General features: G+C 40.6%; 1 protein-coding gene across 1 annotated transcript in view; it reads right to left on the bottom strand.

Moving 5' to 3' along the window:
* The window catches only part of DEUP1 (deuterosome assembly protein 1), a gene marked incomplete at its 3' end in the record, with an annotated part of 60050 nt that overhangs the window by 9785 nt on the left and 31797 nt on the right, over window positions 1-18468 (bottom strand). The window contains exons 9-11 of the mRNA XM_081328053.1: window positions 18223-18328; window positions 11149-11322; window positions 7967-8166 (exon numbers count right to left, since the gene is read on the bottom strand). Of these exons, the coding sequence (XP_081184179.1) occupies window positions 7967-8166; window positions 11149-11322; window positions 18223-18328 (480 nt within the window). The remainder of the gene's footprint in view (window positions 1-7966; window positions 8167-11148; window positions 11323-18222; window positions 18329-18468) is intronic.

Raw genomic sequence — 18468 nt, 5'->3', positions numbered from 1 at the left:
AAGATTGGATTAAGGTTGGGAGGGGGGAAGAGGAGGCTTGTTCCTCAAGGCCATCTGAAATTAAAGAAGATAAGAGCTTGGCGGGTTTTCTAACGAAAGGGAAACTGATTCTTTAAATTAATTGGAGAATATGATTAATGACAAAATGAGAAAGGTGGAGAATTGTGTTTTAATATATTGTGCAAAGGGGCGAAGATTTCAGATTCCAGCTTCCTTCGAGCAAGTATTTGCCGGTGTATTAGGCTAATAAAGGACTTTTAAGGTAAACAATGCCTCAGAGTCACTTGAAAAGTCCGTACGTCGGAAACTTGACAACAGATAGGCAGAAGACTAGCAGAGTGGATCCATGAACAGCAACGCAGAAGACGTGATGGAAACTCCTTCATTTCATCACATGTGGCAGACTCAACCAAAGTTTCAACTGGGAAACTGTAAGCATCCCAGACCAAGCCACAACCCAAATCTTAAGGGAATTCCGGGGAGCCTGGCGGCCACACAAATCAGCTATCAACAGTTGCAGAGAGATAAATCAATTTACCCGCCATTCGAAAGAGATTAATAAAAAGGCCAAGGAGGAAACAAACAAAAAAAAAGGCCAGAAGGCAATCCCTCCTGTCGCCAGCATCCAAATAACAAGGCAAAACAATCAAGCAGAAAGCAATACCTTAATCAAGGAATTGCCCAGGAGAATACCACACTTCCTAGCAGAGCAGGTTACTGCACAGGTAATCCCTGACTTACCAACTGTAACGGAGCCTGCCAACTAAGTCGCGACAGTCATAAAACAGGTCAGTCACGTGACCGACCCGATTTTATGTCTTTTATGTGGCAGTTGTTACACGAACAAGATGACTGTAAGCGTTAAGCCAGGGGTCTTCAAACTGGGCCCTTTTATGACTTGTGGACTTCAACTCCCAGAATTCAGAAAAGTGCTTGGCCACTCAGCCTCTGGCTGAGGAATCCTGGGAGTTGAAGTCCACAAGTCATAAAAGGGCCCAGTTTGAAGACCCCTGGGATAAGCGAATGCTGTGGTCATTAAGTGAACTCATGGTGCAATTTTGTAAAAAAAAAAAGGAAGGAAATGGCAGTTTCCGGCAAAACCGTTGTAAAATGCAGACGCAGGACTGTGGAATGTTGCAAATGGCCATAAATGCAGCCTGGTGCTAAATACCCAAAGTGCGGTCATATGTCCCATGGGGAGGGGGCATCTCCTTTCTCAGATAGGTCATCAGTTTGGAATGGTCACTAAATGACCAGTCGTAAGTTAAGGCCTACCGGTATAATCAAACAGGGAGTAAATCCCACAGCCTCTCACCCTGATGATGTTCCCTAGCTGGGTAATGAGACATCTGCAAGAAAGCAACCAAGCGCAGGGACTGCCAAAGACTCCACCGTTCAAGCCTGAGTTACATATATCTTCTTCTTTTGTCCTCTTTTCCATTCACGTTAAAATTTCATGTGATATTACTTCACTTGGTAGTGCTTGAAATTACACAACTTTTCATGCTGTACCAGCACTGAAGTACTTTTAATGAAACTTCTCAAAATTGCATCTGGCATGAGAGAAAAGAGCTGAGATGAAAGATGTAATTCGGACTGCTTATTAAAATAATTTCCTACTGAGCCATTTACATCACATACGGGTTTTTTTCTCCCTCCCCTTTCCTTTTTATTACATAGTATTAACACATTCTATATGGCTTTTAAAATTAATATTGGGAGGAAAACCAGGGGGGCATATTAGGAAGGCTTTACAATATGATATTCCCCCACAAAGGAAATATTCTTTCCAAGGTTCAGAAAAGCATAAGAGAATATGATTTTGATACTTTTTTTTAAAAAAAATATCTCTTTAATAAGCCTCTGTTAAATCAAAGGAAACTTTGAGCTTTGGCAAAATGAGAAGAAAAAAAAATATCACGAAGATGGGAAATTCGCTGTTGGACATTTTGTGCTTTCCCAAGTCTTGAAAAGAAGAAAATGAAAGAAAATCAAGAGAAGAGCATGGCAGACTAAGCAGTTTTTTAAATCAAAAAGCAGCCTGTGACAAACTATAGCATGGGGACTCAGGCCCTGCTAGCTCCTAGCTTTGTGCATTTTGTATATTGCCAGAGAAGGACACACAACTTTTTAGGCTAGTGGAAATATGGAAGAAATCTACTGTAGGAGCAACAGTTCAGGAGAAATAATTTCTGCATCTTATTACTGTAAGTTTTAACTTGTGCCATTTATAACCAGTCATTTCCTGGAAGACAAAGATTTAGTCCTTGATTTCTCGTATACAAATGGAAAAAAACATGTAAAAAAGGTCACCTAGGACTTTGTGGTTAAAAATTTTCACCATCAAGAAAGATGGGGCATCCGTGGAGTCAAGCCTTAAATCCAATAACTGTTTAGAAAATCAAACAGATGAAAATACCTTTCAAATGGGGCTGGGAACAGCAGGGTGTTATGCTGGTGTCTCTGAATAAAGTATGGCATATTAGCCTGTTATCAAGACAGGGGCATTTTCCTTATGAAACATAATATATTCTGATATAGGTAGTCTTTGACTTATAACCACGATTGGGACATTGGTACGGGAGGTGGTTCTTATGCATGTCACCCCTGATTTTACTACCTTTTTTTGCCATGGTTGTTAAGTGAATCACCAAGGTTGTTAAGTGAACCCGGCTTTCTCATGGATTTTGCTTACTGGGAAGCCAGCTGGGATGGTTGCAAATGGCAATCACGTGAGCCCAGGATGCCGCAACCATCTAAATACATGCAAGTTTCAACATTGCAACGGTTGTTAAGTGCGAGGATGGATCATGAGTCATTTTTTTCAGGGCCTCATAACTTCAAACACTCTTTAAACGAACCGCTGTAAGTCGAGGACTACCTGTAATCCTAGCTGAATGACAAACAATGTCGATAGCAAATGCTTAAGGATACAAGAACAACTTAGTGAAGATAATGGATGGAAACCATTCAAGGAGAGAAGCAACCTGGAATTAAGGAGAAACTTCCTAGCAGGGAGGGCAATTAACCAGTGGAACTGATTGCCTCCAGAAATTGTAAGTGCTTCACCACTGGAGGCTTTTAAGAAGAGATTGGACAGCCACCTGTCTGAAACGGCATAGGGTCCCTACTTGAGCAGGGGGTTGGACTAGAAGACCTCCAAGATCCCTTCCAGCTTGATTAAACCCAGGTTCCGCTGAGTTTCATCACAAGGTATCTGAGGAATTTCAGAGCCTGTTTTGTAACTGAAAACCTCCCCCATAATCTCATGCCTGAAGCTTCAGAGGTGCCCATCCTTTCTTATTGCTAACTATTTATATGTTATGTACAGGTGAAGCAGTGAAAGCGATAACAAGGAGGTAGGCCTCACACAACTCTTGTAAAATTCAAAGATTTTACAGCTCTTTGTGCTCTTTCTGCTTTCGACAAAAAAACAAACAAACAACAACAACAACAACAACAACCCAAAAACCTATCACTGGAGACAATGCCCCTTTTTTTTGCCGCTCAACAGAACTCCGGAGCTAAGCTAGTCCCATCAAATCTGATTTTTCTTTCGGGCCTCAAAAGACCATTATGATCGCATTGTAATTGTTCTCTGACTATAATGAAATGGCCTGTCTCCTTATTTAACACATGACAAATGGCAACACGCACAGCGTCATTGGTTTGCCCTCCGCTGTAATTGCTGTAATTGCAATGGCTTTGTCAGAGAGAACCTCTAATAAACTACAGTGACCTAAAGTGTCATTTCAAAGGAGCAAGCAGGGCCAGGTTCATTTCCAAAACTCTGCTACCAGCAAAACAACAGGGATGAAAAGATCAAAGGTGTCCAGTGCCGACTGGGGCTCTTGTCACTGTGTGCTGTCAAACAGTTGCCATAGATTGAGCCCAATTATGTCGAGCTGTTTCGCTCTCCGGTCCTCTTAAGAAGCATTAAAAGCTGGCATAGCTTTCTTCAAATCCAGCACACATTTCCTAAAAAGCGGCTGCGGGCTGGCTTGAATTGTATCTCTAAATCGCAACCTCATTTTTCAAAATTGAGCAAACGATGTCTACAAAGGTGGGACCCACCCCTTCTAACACTTCCCCATCCCCAAATTTCCCAATTCCTTTAAAGCTGGAAATCTGCAAAAAAAAAAAAGTCTGCATAGTGGACTTGGCAGTACCTGGAGACAGTAGACCAGAAGAGAGTAGAATAGAATAGAGCTGCAAGGGACCTTGGAGGTCTTCTAGTCCAGCCCCCTGCTCAAGCAGGAGAACCTATGCCAGTGATGGCGAACCTTTTAGAGACCGAGTGCCCAAATTGCAACCCAAAACCCACTTATGCATCGTCGGGTGGCGGGTGGGCATGGCCCATTGGGTGGGTGTAGCCCACTGGGTGTGCATGGCTGAGGTGGTAACGGCAGACTGGGTGGGACTAAAAAGTTCAATCAATCAATTCCAACTTTGCGAGATCTTTTTTTTCCCCATGAGAAGTTGAAATTGATTGATTGATTGACACCCCCCTTTTTTTTTAACACACGGCAGCGGAGGCCTAAAGCGAAAAGGTTTTATAAAACCCAGCTGAAGGCCCAGGACTGGGGTGACGACGCGCGTGCCCACAGAGAGGGCTCTGCGTGCCACCTGTGGCGCGCGTGCCATAGGTTCTCCACCACGGACCTATGCCATCTCAGACAAGTGACTTTCCAGTCTCTTCTTAAAAACCTCCAGTGATGAAACGCCCACGATTTCTGAAGGCATGGTTATATCCACTTTAGAAGGAGACCTCGTTGCTTGCAGCAGCTATAAAGTCACCTGGAAGATTAGTCATCTCACCATCACCCCCACGCTTGCAGGCGGCTGGGAACCTGGCGGTGAATGTTGTTTCTGTGTGTCTGAACAAACCAGCTCGTTCGTTCCTGGTTTGATAGAAAAGCTTCTTTTTTCTGAACATTGCACTAACAGAGGTGCTTCCTCCCCCCCCACACACATGGCTGCTGTACTGTGCCAGCTGTAGTGGCTCTCAAGGCGTAGCTGAAGAGGACAAATAAGCAGGTTGGCAGCAGGGCTTGACTGGAGGAAGATGGGTTTTAAGTGGCCTAATTGGTCCCCACTGCTACCTCCTCCCTGTTCTCTTCACGTGGGTCGGAGGAGCAGCAAGTCACTATTCCTCGGCCTCTTTCGTGGCATTCGTGGCCGTTTTTTCCCTTACGCACATTGTACAATATCTCTCTTTCACCCTCGTTTTGTGCAGCAATCATTCTCTGAAGGGCGTTTTTTTTTGTTCCTCCTCATCTGCATCTTCTTTCACTTCATTCTTCTTCCGAGCATCCTTTTTCATATTTCCCATTAGCATAACTCCACGTTCTCCCGTAACACAATTCTTTTCATTTTGCTCCAAGCAGCTTCTGCGTTCTCCTTCCTCGTGGCCATTTTCCATTTGTTCGGTCAGGAGATTAATCTGCCCGCCTGATACTTTTTTTTTAAATACGGGCTCGCCTTTTCCATCCCAGCTGTCATCTCCCGTTCCCTCTCATTTCTTTCAGTCCCTCCCATTCAACACCTCTCACCACCCTTGTAGGCTCATTAATTCTCCCGCTCTTTCGTCAGAAACAAACAAATCAGTCCTGCTTTTAGATTAATCCCTTCGCCATGTGTATGTGTGAGGGGGCTGATGCTTACGGCAGCTACCGGGAATAAAGAGAACTATTAAGCAGATACGCACCAAACCGTCACTGTGTGTTGTGATTCAGGGTCAGCCTGTGGGTTCGGCAGTTGGGTCGGACGACTCAGAGGAGGAGGAGGGGGGTGTTGAAGAGCTTGCTGATGAGAGCCCTCAGCCAGGCCCCTCCCACCTGGTCACGACGGAGACCCAGCTGTGTGACCCTTGGATGGCTTTCATTTAAAACATCGTACAATGTTGTAATCAACCTGTACGTTTTTATTTTAATAAGCGCTAATCGAGATTCGTAATTGCCGAGACATACTTTAGCACCTTCATTTGTAGTTCAACCTGATGTCTTTATTCATCAACTTCACTCCACAAGACCAGACAACCTTCATCCAGATCTGTGACACTGTTCCGTTTTCTCTGAGTTTTACTAACCCACATCTTCCTGCACTACTCTAGACTTTCACGCATTTAGTAAGGTAAAGTAAGGATGGTTCAGGTTAATATCATGTCTACCCCCACCCCCTTTAATATCAGTGAGGCTTCTCCAGTGGACCATGACCCGGTGTTCGCCTCAGTCCCATCCCCCCTCCGCCGAGACCCTCAGATCCGCCCCAGTCCTGCCCAGCTCCAAACAAGTGCCCCTAACACAAGTGACGTTGAGCTGGCCACGCCCACCCAGTAGGCCATGCCCATGCCAGCCACGTCCATCCAGTGGGCCATGCCCATCCGGCACCCGACGATAAATAAGTAGGATTTGGGTTGCAGTTTGGGCACTCGGTCTCAAAAAGGTTCGCCACCACTGGAGTAGAGAGAACCAATTCAAGTCCAACCTCAGTCATGGACGTTCACTTTGGGCTAGCCACAATCTCTGAGCCCAATTTATACCCAGGTTGTTCTTATGGGGAAATATAGGAGGGAGGGAGCCCTATGCAGATTCCTGAAGAAAAGGTGAAATATAAATCTAATAACTAAAAAAAAATAGAACTTTGATGGCTATTACCCTTGGGAATAAAATTGTCCTCCAGACGGTTGCAACATTTGTAGGAAATACAGTAATTTGCTTTAGCCTATCTCTAGATAGCCTCTAGCATGACCATTCCAGGATGGTTTAGAACAAAAACTTTTAAGAATTGGTATTGGAGCTGGCTTTCTCCTGTCCGCACTTGCATTTCCCGTTGTGTAAGCTTTAGAGGGGAAGAGACCACCTTTGTTGTTTCTGGAAACATTTTTCAGCTGCTCAGAATGGATCAGTAAAGAAAACCCCTCCCAACAAAGCTTTACGGTAATTTTGCGTATCGACTACTGTTAACAGTAGTTAATCTGCAAAAGCTGACTCTGTAAAACCAGAGGCATCTGGCCAGGTATTCCCGGACACCTGAAAAGCTGGACAAGGTGTTCCTTTTTTTATGGAAAAGACAACTGGACTGATTTGTTTTGAGGAGGAAGAAGAAAAAGCCGTTTTGCTTCCCATTGAGGAAGCTTCATCAATTGTACTGATTGGCGGGGGAGATGGAAGACAGGTACTGACAGCTGAAACTAGCTAGTTTGGGTAGAGGGGATGGAAGGATAGGATCTGGGATGGTGGTGGGGGGGGGAAGGGAAAGGATTGTGTTTCTTTGCAGTCATCTGGCCTTTGCAACTCCCCGAGAGCCGTTGAGGCTGCTTGGTCTTTTATCTGTGCCCTCAGGGTTACCTGAATCAGAATCTCCTTGGAACAGCCAAAAGGATTGCATTATATACTGAAGATAGGTAAAGATAAAGGTTCCCCTGCATATGCGTGCTAGTCGTTTTCGACTCTAGGGGCCGGTGCTCATCTCCGTTTCAAAGCCGAAGAGCCAGCGCTTGTCCGAGGACGTCTCTGTGGTCATGTGGCCAGTATGACTAGACGCCAAAGGCGCACAGAACGCTGTTTACCTTCCCACCGTAGTGGTCCCTATTTTTCTACTTGCATTTTTACATGCTTTCGAACTGCTAGGTTGGCAGAAGCTGGGACGAGTAACAGGCGCTCACTCTGTTACGCGGCACTCGGGATTCGACCCGCCAAACTGCCGACCTTCTGATCAACAAGCTCAGTGTCCTAACCCACTGAGCCACCGCGTCCCTACATACTGAAGATAGTTGGTGTCAAAAGCTGAACTAAGAAGGAACGCGCAGTTGTCTTCAACAAGGCAACTCTGACGTGACTGCAACACCCAACTCTTTCATTTCCAATGAGGACAAAAGGGAAAACCAACCAACCCAACAAAATAAAGGGGGGAAAAATGTTAAGGGCTAAAGTAGAATTATTTGTGCACGGGGTCCTGTACCTACTTCTCTTCCTTTGCCTGCGTTTTAAGAGAGGCCGGCTTGGCGTGATTTGTTCCAAAGTATGCAATGGCATTCACCAAGGAAGGCGTGTTTGTGTCTCTCGGCAATTTCAGGAGTTCTTTGTGTAACCTTCCATTCTTACACTCCAGCATATCAGCAGGATCCCAACAGGTTTTGCACTCGTTCTTTGATAAATCCATTGTCTGTGGGAGGAAGGTAGGGGGGAAAAAACATCACACACGCTTGTTTATAACTCTGGTATAATTGAATTGATGCAGGAACAGGCACAAGGTAACATTGTGTGTGTGTGTGTGTGTGTGTGTGTATCTTGTAATCATACAGCATTTATTGTAAATAATAATAGCAATAGAATTGCCTCTAGAAGCGGCAAGCAAGACAAATGGGTAAAAAAAAAGATAATAGCTTATAGAACACAAAAACAACATATTACACGGCCTCAATGAACCTTGGATTCAAGGCTGTATTCGTGTTTTTTAAAAAGCACTCCACATATTTGAATCACTTGCCTTCCAGGCCTTAAAGCAGCACAAAAAGACCTCACAGGCTGCAAGAGCTGTAAATATTTTCATTAAAATGCTACCTCAAGTTATGCATTCATCAGAGGCAAACGCAGAATGGTACTTTCAAAATTTCTATAGAGCCAATGTTAATAAATGATGAAAATAAATATACAAAAAGCAATATAGTAGTCTTAAAGGAGAGGGGGGAAAAGTCCTTTAAGCAAAGTCCTGCCATACAGTAGTTCTAGTGAAAAAACAAAACAAAAGAAGACAAAATCCTGCCAATGGTACTGATGAAAAAGAAGGACCAACAGAATATTTTCAAAGACAAAGCGAGGACTTGAAAAAAAAAAACAAAGTTAGATTTTGCCGATTTCAACAGTAGAGACCAAAACAACATTTTCTCTCTCAGTTCAAAATTGGCGAGACTTTAAAAGGCTTCATTTTGGCTGGATTATGCATAGGTTTCTCTGTCCCAGCATTAAAAAATGCATGCATGTGTGGATAATGTGATGGAACATCTGGGCCAGATGGTCCCACCTCTACACTAAGCTATCTACATCTTCTTATGCTCAGGCTGTATTTTTATCAATAAATTACTGTTCAGTACCCCACAATTCTACTCTTATTCCCCATTATTGGAAATAAACCCAAGAAAAAACTTGATGCTCAAAGCTATTCCTCTCTTGCAGAAATGGAACAAGTATAACGTTGGCTGTCTTGAATTATTTCTAAAAATGATAAAGGCAGGATATAAAACAAACCAACAAACCAGCTGAATGTTTGGAAAACGATGGAAAAAATGAGAAAGCAGCGAAAGCAAAAACAGCGGAAGAGCTATTATTATGGTTGATTGCACAGCCAGATGTTTAGGTTGGATGTGGCATATTAATCCACCTATCAAGTCTTTCCCGAGGACCTGGGAGAGGCAGATGTTTGATGGTGTTAAAGGTATTGACTGATGGTGATTTTCTCAATGCCAATGGTGTTCATTTAGTGCCCCCCAGATCCTCTGGGATTTGCACCCCATATTTTACCACAGTCATTCTACTTCTATTTGCAGGAGTTTATATTTGACTAGTCTAAAGGAAAGAAGAAAGAGGGATGACATGATAGCAATATTCCAGTATTTGAGAGGCTGCCACAAAGAAGAGGGCGTCAAACTATTCTCCAAAGCACCAGAGGGCAAGACAAGAAACAATGGTTGGAAACTGACCAAAGAGAGAAGCAACCTGTCATTCTTATAGACAATTGTTAAGTCTGTTATGTGGCAGGTTTCTGTCGGTTTGAATTCTAAAGCCCTAGAGACTTTAGTTTCTTCATTTTCTATTACATTCTCTATTTTATGGCCCCACCATAAAAGCAAAGGGTTTTTTTTCTTGCAGATCTTTCAACGTAAGATTGTTGCTCCTTCGTCATGCTATTGTTTGCAGTCAGGATAATTATTATTAGTTCTTCCATTTGATTTTTTTTTTATTAAATTCATCTTCAAATTCTTTTATACATCCTGCATTTTTATTATAGGACTTTTGAGCTTCCCATACATCTCCCAAACAGAATTGTTTCCTTTTTGTTTGGCTTTCCGTTTGCAGAATTTCTACTCCCATATACTCTTTGGGCAGAATTGCTTCTGGTCTGATTGAAATAGCTGAGTTTGCTTCAATTTTGATGATTTGCGGCTTATAGTGTTCAATTTTCCCAGACACTGCTGTGATTTGTTGCTTTATGATTTTTGAAAGTTTCTTTATTTTGTTTCCTGGTGTTTTTTTTTAATTAGGCTTGTCTTGATCCTTACAGTTATTCGATTTTTGCTTTTTTGTGCTCTTTAAATTACTTGCATTTGATCTTATTTTTTTTAAAAATCTTGGCCTCTAGTCTGATCTTTTACTTTAGGATTGAATATGATTTTGCTTTTGGTTTTTGAATTTTGATACCCAGGCCTTCTGTAGTCACCACTGCTCTACTGTAGGCTAGCTGACTGAACTGTTCAACAGATGTTATTTTCATACTTGCAAATGCCTTATTCCCATAGTTCATTGTAAGTGCTAGGTCTTCTGGGGCAATCCTTGCTGGCAGTCTTTGTTTTTCTACTACTGGTTCTGCATAAGCCATAATTTATAGCTTAAATAGCGCCTATTGCTATTATTATTATTATTATTATTATTATTATTATTATTATTATTATTTAAATCTACTAGCGGCCCAACTCCAATGGACTGTGGGTGGCATACAAAACTAGAAAAACATAAAAGCAGCTAAAAACACTTGGACTAAAATAATATAATAAACACCAAAATCTACAAAACAAAGCAAGGACTCTAGACCAGACATGTCAAACTCGCAACGTCACGTGATGTCGCGCAACGTATCGGAGCTTTTTCCCCATTGCCGGCAATGGGGTGGGCGCAGTTTTGTCGTGACGTGTCCGGCCCACGGGCCAGCAGTTTGACACCCCTGCTCTAGACAAATAATAAACATTAAAGCTTTTATTCTGGAATAATATAAAGTCCAGCTTTTTATCAGCCTGTACGTTTTTGTTCTTGACATCAGCAGATCACATGTTTTGGCTTTAAGGATGCCGAGTAACAACTTTTCAGATGTCAATAGGTGTTCATCTCTGCAATGACCAAATGACCTCAGCCATGTTCTATTTGTGCTGCATACCTGTTGTTTTGCTAATATTTTCTCTTGCTTCTCCAGCACAGCAGCATTTTTCACGATAGTTGCTATAGTAATTTCCTTCTGATGAAGCTCCTCTGTCAAGCCAGAGTTTTCCATCCTCAGTCTCTCCACCTCAGAGCGATGGGATTGCTCTTCCTGGGAAATTCGGTCCCTTATCTGCAGCAAACGGAGCCCCGAAAAGTAACAATTGAGAGTTAGCTTTTCATATGGTATCGTTTTTCACTCACTAGCGACTTTTGGAGCTGTCTATTCAAAAACATCAACCGCGCAGTGATAGCATGCAGGAATTTAAAATAGCTTGATTCAGAACCGCCAGCTTTGTAGCTATTTTGAGCGTTTTTATGGGTTTTCCTAGGTCGCTCCCAAATGTCTACCCCACGGGTGAACAGATATTGAGTATAAAACACGATTTGGATGGAATTATCCCTTGCCACCAATAGATTCAGGGTTCCAACATAAAGGTATTTTATTAGAAGAAATAATTAGAATAAGAGCAGCAATGGAGGGGGGGGGGTTTCTCAGCACTGTGTGTGATTAGCTCCTTTACTTTAGTACAACTACCCACAGAGCAAATGGATTTGCAGTTGCAAGTCACATGCTGCGTTCCCACAGGAGTATGGAATGCCAGTATTGGTTGTTATAAAGCAGGGTGTTAAATATTCGGTTCTTGCAGGCATTGAGCGAGATGAGGTGTTCAAACAGCAACAAGTTTATTCAGAGTCAGAACATAACAGAAGCAAGCTAATAGCTGCTACGCAGCTATTTATACGGTTGGCCTCTAGGTGGCGACCAATAGATTTAAAGTAGCAGTTTCCCGCCCAAAACCTACTTAACAGACTGGAGATAGCAAGTCTAGCTCAGCCCAGCAACCATTACATAACATACAAAAGTAGGTCAGCCATTAAGCAAATAGTTAGACACAAAGCAAGTGATTTAACATATAAGACCAATATATTACACAGGGGTCCCCAACCCCTGGGCTGTGGCCCAGTGCCGGGGCGTGACCCATTTGGAACTGGGCAGCACAAGCGGCATGTGGCAGTGTGCAAATGGAACTGCACACACATATTTGCTTGGCTGCTACTTCTGAGGAACCATCCCCTTTCCCTCCCCCTGCCCCTGGGCCGTGGCATCCCAGCAACCGGTCTGCACAAACAAGCAAAGCCCCATCCGTGGGAATGCAGGCAGCACACTAAACCTCGCACCCTCCGGTCCACGGAAAAACCTCTCTCCATGTAACTGGTCCCTGGTGCCCAAAAGGTTGGGGATCTCTGGTTTACAAGGCTTCTTCCCAGGTAGTCGCACCATTTCACTGTTTAGCCCTTTCCATTACAGCTAGTCCTTGACTTACAAGCCTTCATTTAGTGACTGTTCAAAGTTACAAAGGCACTGAAAAAAGTGACTTATGACTGTTTCTCACACTTACAGCTGTTGCGGCATCCCTACGGTCACATGACCAAAATCCAGGTGCTTGGCAACTGGCATGTATTTGTGACAGTTGCAGTGTCCTGGTGGGTCATGTGATCGCCTTTTGTCACCCTCTCATAAATAAAGTCAATGGGGAACCCATATTCACTTATCAACTGTGTCACTAACTTAACAACTGCAGTGGTTCACTTAACAACTTTGGCAAAAAAAAGGACATGAAATGGAGCAAAATTCAGTTCACAAGTGTCTTGCTCAGCAATGAAAATGTTGGGATCAATTACAGTCGTAAGTCGAGGACCGCTTGTATCACTGATGGCCAAAACCACGGCAGTGCCCTGACCCACAGGGAGGTGATTTCCAGTGACTACCTTACCCTGTAAATGACTTCTGAAGAACAAATCTAAGAGAAATACACCACTCTACTAGAAGAGACTCTTTGGGGAAAGTAGAGGAGCCTAGAAGAGAAGACTAGAAGAGACAACAAGACACGGACAGTTTTTCCCCCTCCTGCCATCACTCTGCTGAACTCCTAATTCTCCCACTTCTGTTTAAAGTCTGTGTAACCCATAAAGGGTTGCTATAGTATTATTATTTATCATTTTTATTATTTTATTCTTTATTCTTTATTTTTCCCATTTGATTGGTATTATTGTTATTACTATTAATGTCTGTTGCTTTGCAGGTACACTGAGTGCTTCTATACTGGACACAAATTCTTTGTGTGTCTAATTACACTTGGCCAAATTATTCTATTCTATTCTATTCTATTCTATTCTATTCTATTCTATTCTATTCTATTCTATTCTATTCTATTCTATTCTATTCTATTCTATTCTATTCTATTCTATTCTATTCTATTCTATTCTATTCTGTTGTTCTGTTCTGTTCTGTTCCATTCCATGTTCATTCTATTCTATTCTATTCTATTCTATTCTGTTCTGTTCTGTTCTGTTCTATTCTATTCTATTCCTATTCTATTCTGTTGTTCTGTTCTGTTCTGTTCTGTTCTGTTCCATTCCATGTTCATTCTATTCTATTCTATTCTATTCTATTCTATTCTATTCTATTCTATTCTATTCTATTCTATTCTATTCTATTCTATTCTGTTGTTCTGTTCTGTTCTGTTCCATTCCATGTTCATTCTATTCTATTCTATTCTATTCTATTCTATTCTATTCTATTCTATTCTATTCTATTCTATTCTATTCTATTCTATTCTATTCTATTCTATTCTATTCTATTCTATTCTGTTGTTCTGTTCTGTTCTGTTCCATTCCATGTTCATTCTATTCTATTCTATTCTATTCTATTCTATTCTATTCTGTTCTGTTCTGTTCTATTCTATTCTATTCCTATTCTATTCTGTTGTTCTGTTCTGTTCTGTTCTGTTCTGTTCCATTCCATGTTCATTCTATTCTATTCTATTCTATTCTATTCTATTCTATTCTATTCTATTCTATTCTATTCTATTCTTCTATTCTATTCTATTCTATTCTATTCTATTCTATTCTATTCTATTCTATTCTATTCTATTCTATTCTATTCTATTCTGTTGTTCTGTTCTGTTCTGTTCCATTCCATGTTCATTCTATTCTATTCTATTCTATTCTATTCTATTCTATTCTATTCTATTCTATTCTATTCTATTCTATTCTATTCTGTTGTTCTGTTCTGTTCTGTTCCATTCCATGTTCATTCTATTCTATTCTATTCTATTCTATTCTATTCTGTTCTGTTCTATTCTATTCTATTCTATTCCTATTCTATTCTGTTGTTCTGTTCTGTTCTGTTCTGTTCTGTTCCATTCCATGTTCATTCTATTCTATTCTATTCTATTCTATTCTATTCTATTCTATTCTATTCTATTCTATTCTATTCTATTCTATTCTATTCTATTCTATTCTATTCTGTTGTTCTGTTCTGTTCTGTTCCATTCCATGTTCATTCTATTCTATTCTATTCTATTCTATTCTATTCTATTCTATTCTATTCTATTCTATTCTATTCTATTCTATTCTATTCTATTCTGTTGTTCTGTTCTGTTCTGTTCCATTCCATGTTCATTCTATTCTATTCTATTCTATTCTATTCTATTCTGTTCTGTTCTGTTCTGTTCTATTCTATTCTATTCTATTCCTATTCTATTCTGTTGTTCTGTTCTGTTCTGTTCTGTTCCATTCCATGTTCATTCTATTCTATTCTATTCTATTCTATTCTATTCTATTCTATTCTATTCTATTCTATTCTATTCTATTCTATTCTATTCTATTCTTCTATTCTATTCTATTCTATTCTATTCTATTCTATTCTATTCTATTCTATTCTATTCTGTTGTTCTGTTCTGTTCTGTTCCATTCCATGTTCATTCTATTCTATTCTATTCTATTCTATTCTATTCTATTCTATTCTATTCTATTCTGTTGTTCTGTTCTGTTCTGTTCCATTCCATGTTCATTCTATTCTATTCTATTCTATTCTGTTCTGTTCTGTTCTGTTCTATTCTATTCTATTCTATTCCTATTCTATTCTGTTGTTCTGTTCTGTTCTGTTCTGTTCTGTTCCATTCCATGTTCATTCTATTCTATTCTATTCTATTCTATTCTATTCTATTCTATTCTATTCTATTCTATTCTATTCTATTCTATTCTATTCTTCTATTCTATTCTATTCTATTCTATTCTATTCTATTCTATTCTATTCTATTCTATTCTATTCTATTCTGTTGTTCTGTTCTGTTCTGTTCCATTCCATGTTCATTCTATTCTATTCTATTCTATTCTATTCTATTCTATTCTATTCTATTCTATTCTATTCTATTCTATTCTATTCTATTCTATTCTACTCTGTTGTTCTGTTCTGTTCTGTTCCATTCCATGTTCATTCTATTCTATTCTATTCTATTCTATTCTATTCTATTCTATTCTATTCTATTCTATTCTATTCTATTCTATTCTATTCTGTTGTTCTGTTCTGTTCTGTTCCATTCCATGTTCATTCTATTCTATTCTATTCTATTCTATTCTATTCTATTCTATTCTATTCTATTCTATTCTATTCTATTCTATTCTATTCTATTCTATTCTGTTGTTCTGTTCCATTCCATGTTCATTCTATTCTATTCTATTCTATTCTATTCTATTCTATTCTATTCTATTCTATTCTATTCTATTCTATTCTATTCTATTCTGTTGTTCTGTTCTGTTCTGTTCCATTCCATGTTCATTCTATTCTATTCTATTCTATTCTATTCTATTCTATTCTATTCTATTCTATTCTATTCTATTCTATTCTATTCTGTTGTTCTGTTCCATTCCATGTTCATTCTATTCTATTCTATTCTATTCTATTCTATTCTATTCTATTCTATTCTATTCTATTCTATTCTATTCTATTCTATTCTATTCTATTCTATTCTATTCCAGTCCAGTCCAGTCCAGTCCAGTCCAGTCCAGTCTATTCCATGTCCCTATTCTATTCTGTTCTGTTCAGTTCTGTTATTTGGCAATGATCCAAATGTTCTAATAAAGAAAGATGCAAATGTCTCTATTATTTTTTTGTTAATATTATTTTTTTCCCCTCCATGGGTTATTACCTCTTTTCTACGTGCCAAAACCAGGACACAAGATGCTTACCAAACTGAAGCTCATAGTCTGGTTTACTAAAGATGGGGAGGGGGCTGCCCCCAGTAGCCTTAGGCAGCGTAGCTAATATTGAATAATGGAGAGAGTGTATCTCATCAACATTCAAAAGCTCCATAGATTTCACATCCTTGATTAAACGGGGAGCCAGGAGAGGGTGGGGCGAGCTATCCCCATGATACATTTTAGTTCTTTTATGACAACAAACCATAGAAAACTGGCAAACAATTTTATAACTCTTAAAGGTAAAGGTAAAGGTTCCCCTGCACATGCGTGCTAATTGTTTCCAACTCTAGGGGCCGGTGCTCATCTCCATTTCAAAGCCAAAGAGCCAGCGCTTGTCCGAGGACGTCTCCGTGGTCATGTAGCCGGCATGACTAGACACCAAAGGCCCATGGAACGCTGTTACCTTCCCACCGTAGTGGTCCCTATTTTTCTACTTGCATTTTTACGTGCTTTGAAACTGCTAGGTTGGCAGAAGCTGGGATGAGTAACAGGCACTCACTCTGTTACACGGCACTCGGGATTCGACCCGCCAAACTGCCGACCTTCTGATCGACAAGCTCAGCGTCCTAACCCACTGAGCCACTGCGTCCCTCTTGCCTTGTCCCAAAGATGCTTTTCCACGAGGCAACTGGACTTCTTTTTCTTTGAAGACGTTTCGCTTCTCATCCAAGAAGCTTCTTGTAAGGCCCCACCTCAGCTAAGCCCCCCAAGAAAGTGGAACTCTTGAAGCAGCCATTGTCTCAAAAGGAAACTTTTATTAGGGGCCAGTGACAGTAGGGAAGTCAAGGCGAAATCTGGGGAAAATCCCACTTAAACGGTTAAACCAGCAATATCCCTCCTCCCACCAGAGTCGTAATGTCCGTTTGAAATCCAGCCAATCCACATGTGTCACGATGTGCGGGTAACTGGCACAGTTGGCGCGCATCTAAAGGTCTTCTCCAGTTTGGTTTCTCTGTAACCGTCTCCCTGATAAAGGAGACACATTTCTTTCTCTAGTGGATCGAGGCGGGAGAGGAAAAGTAGAAAGCAAAAGTTACCCCAAACGAAAGCAATTATTCCCCCTCCCACCTAATAGACTGGCAGGCCCCAAATCAAGAGCACCAGAGTATATATATATATATATACCGTATATGGAAGGAAATCAGTAAGTATTTGGGGACCTGACTCTCCTTCAGCTCTAACTGGATGGAAGGAAATGGAAGGATTTATACTCTTTGCAGACGGCTGGTCATTTGCATTCCTTTAGAGAGTCACTGAGGCCATCTGTTTCCAGGATGGCTTCGCAGGCCGCATAAAACCACTTCGCGGGCCGGATCCAGCCCCCGGGCCTTGAGTTTGACATGTCTGCTCTAAAAGAAGGCAAATGACCAGCCGTCTGCAAGGAGTATAAATCCTTCCATTCCCCACCATTCAGGCAGAGCTGAAGAAGCTTCTTGGATGAGAAGTGAAACATCTTCAAAGAAAAACAAGATGTCCAGTTGCCTTGTGAAAAAAGCATGTTTGGGATAACCATGACCTGGATGATTGAGAATCTCCACAGACAGCTCTTGCCTTCTATATCTACTTCCTGAACCTTTATAGCTTCACTCCACCCAACAGCCAACCTATTATTTCTGCTCTTACATTCTGGTCCACCTCTCCTGTTGAACTTTACTCTTGTTGCTTCATCAACCCCTTCTCTCAAGTTTCCTGCTTGCTCTCTTTTGTTTCCTTCAATCCCCATTTCAAAAGTCACTTCTGCAGGAAGCGCTTGGTTGATCTTTCTTGATACTGACTTTTAATTGGAGGTTGCAAGACTAATGAGACCTCTTAATTGAAAGTCAGTATCAAGGAAATATCAAGGAAACCACCAGATGTGGCTACCATGTTCATTCCAACAATCTCCAACTGGAATACTTCTCAGTTTGAGGCAGTTATTTGGTCCTAACTACATTATCCCAAATAATATGACACATTTTGAAATATTTCTTCAAAAAATAAATACCTCATTTAGCTCTTTTTGTAGATTGCCTTGCTGCTTTTCCAGAACGAGTATCTGAGTTTTCTTTATTTCTAGATCCTTGATGCACTGTGCATAAGCTGACTGAAGCCTATTAATATATATATATATATATAAATATAAATACAAATTTCAAGCTCCCCACCCAAAGCATTCCCTCAAGAGCAAAGATATTTAATAAAGTCAGAGAAAATATAAGAAATGTCCTTCTGGAATAACTTATTATTTCCA

Source organism: Vipera berus (assembly GCF_964194415.1).
Source record: "Vipera berus genome assembly, chromosome: 4".
Classification (NCBI taxonomy): Eukaryota; Metazoa; Chordata; class Lepidosauria; order Squamata; family Viperidae; genus Vipera; species Vipera berus.
Note: the sequence above shows the minus strand (reverse complement) of the source record. Positions and strands in the feature narration are given on the sequence as shown.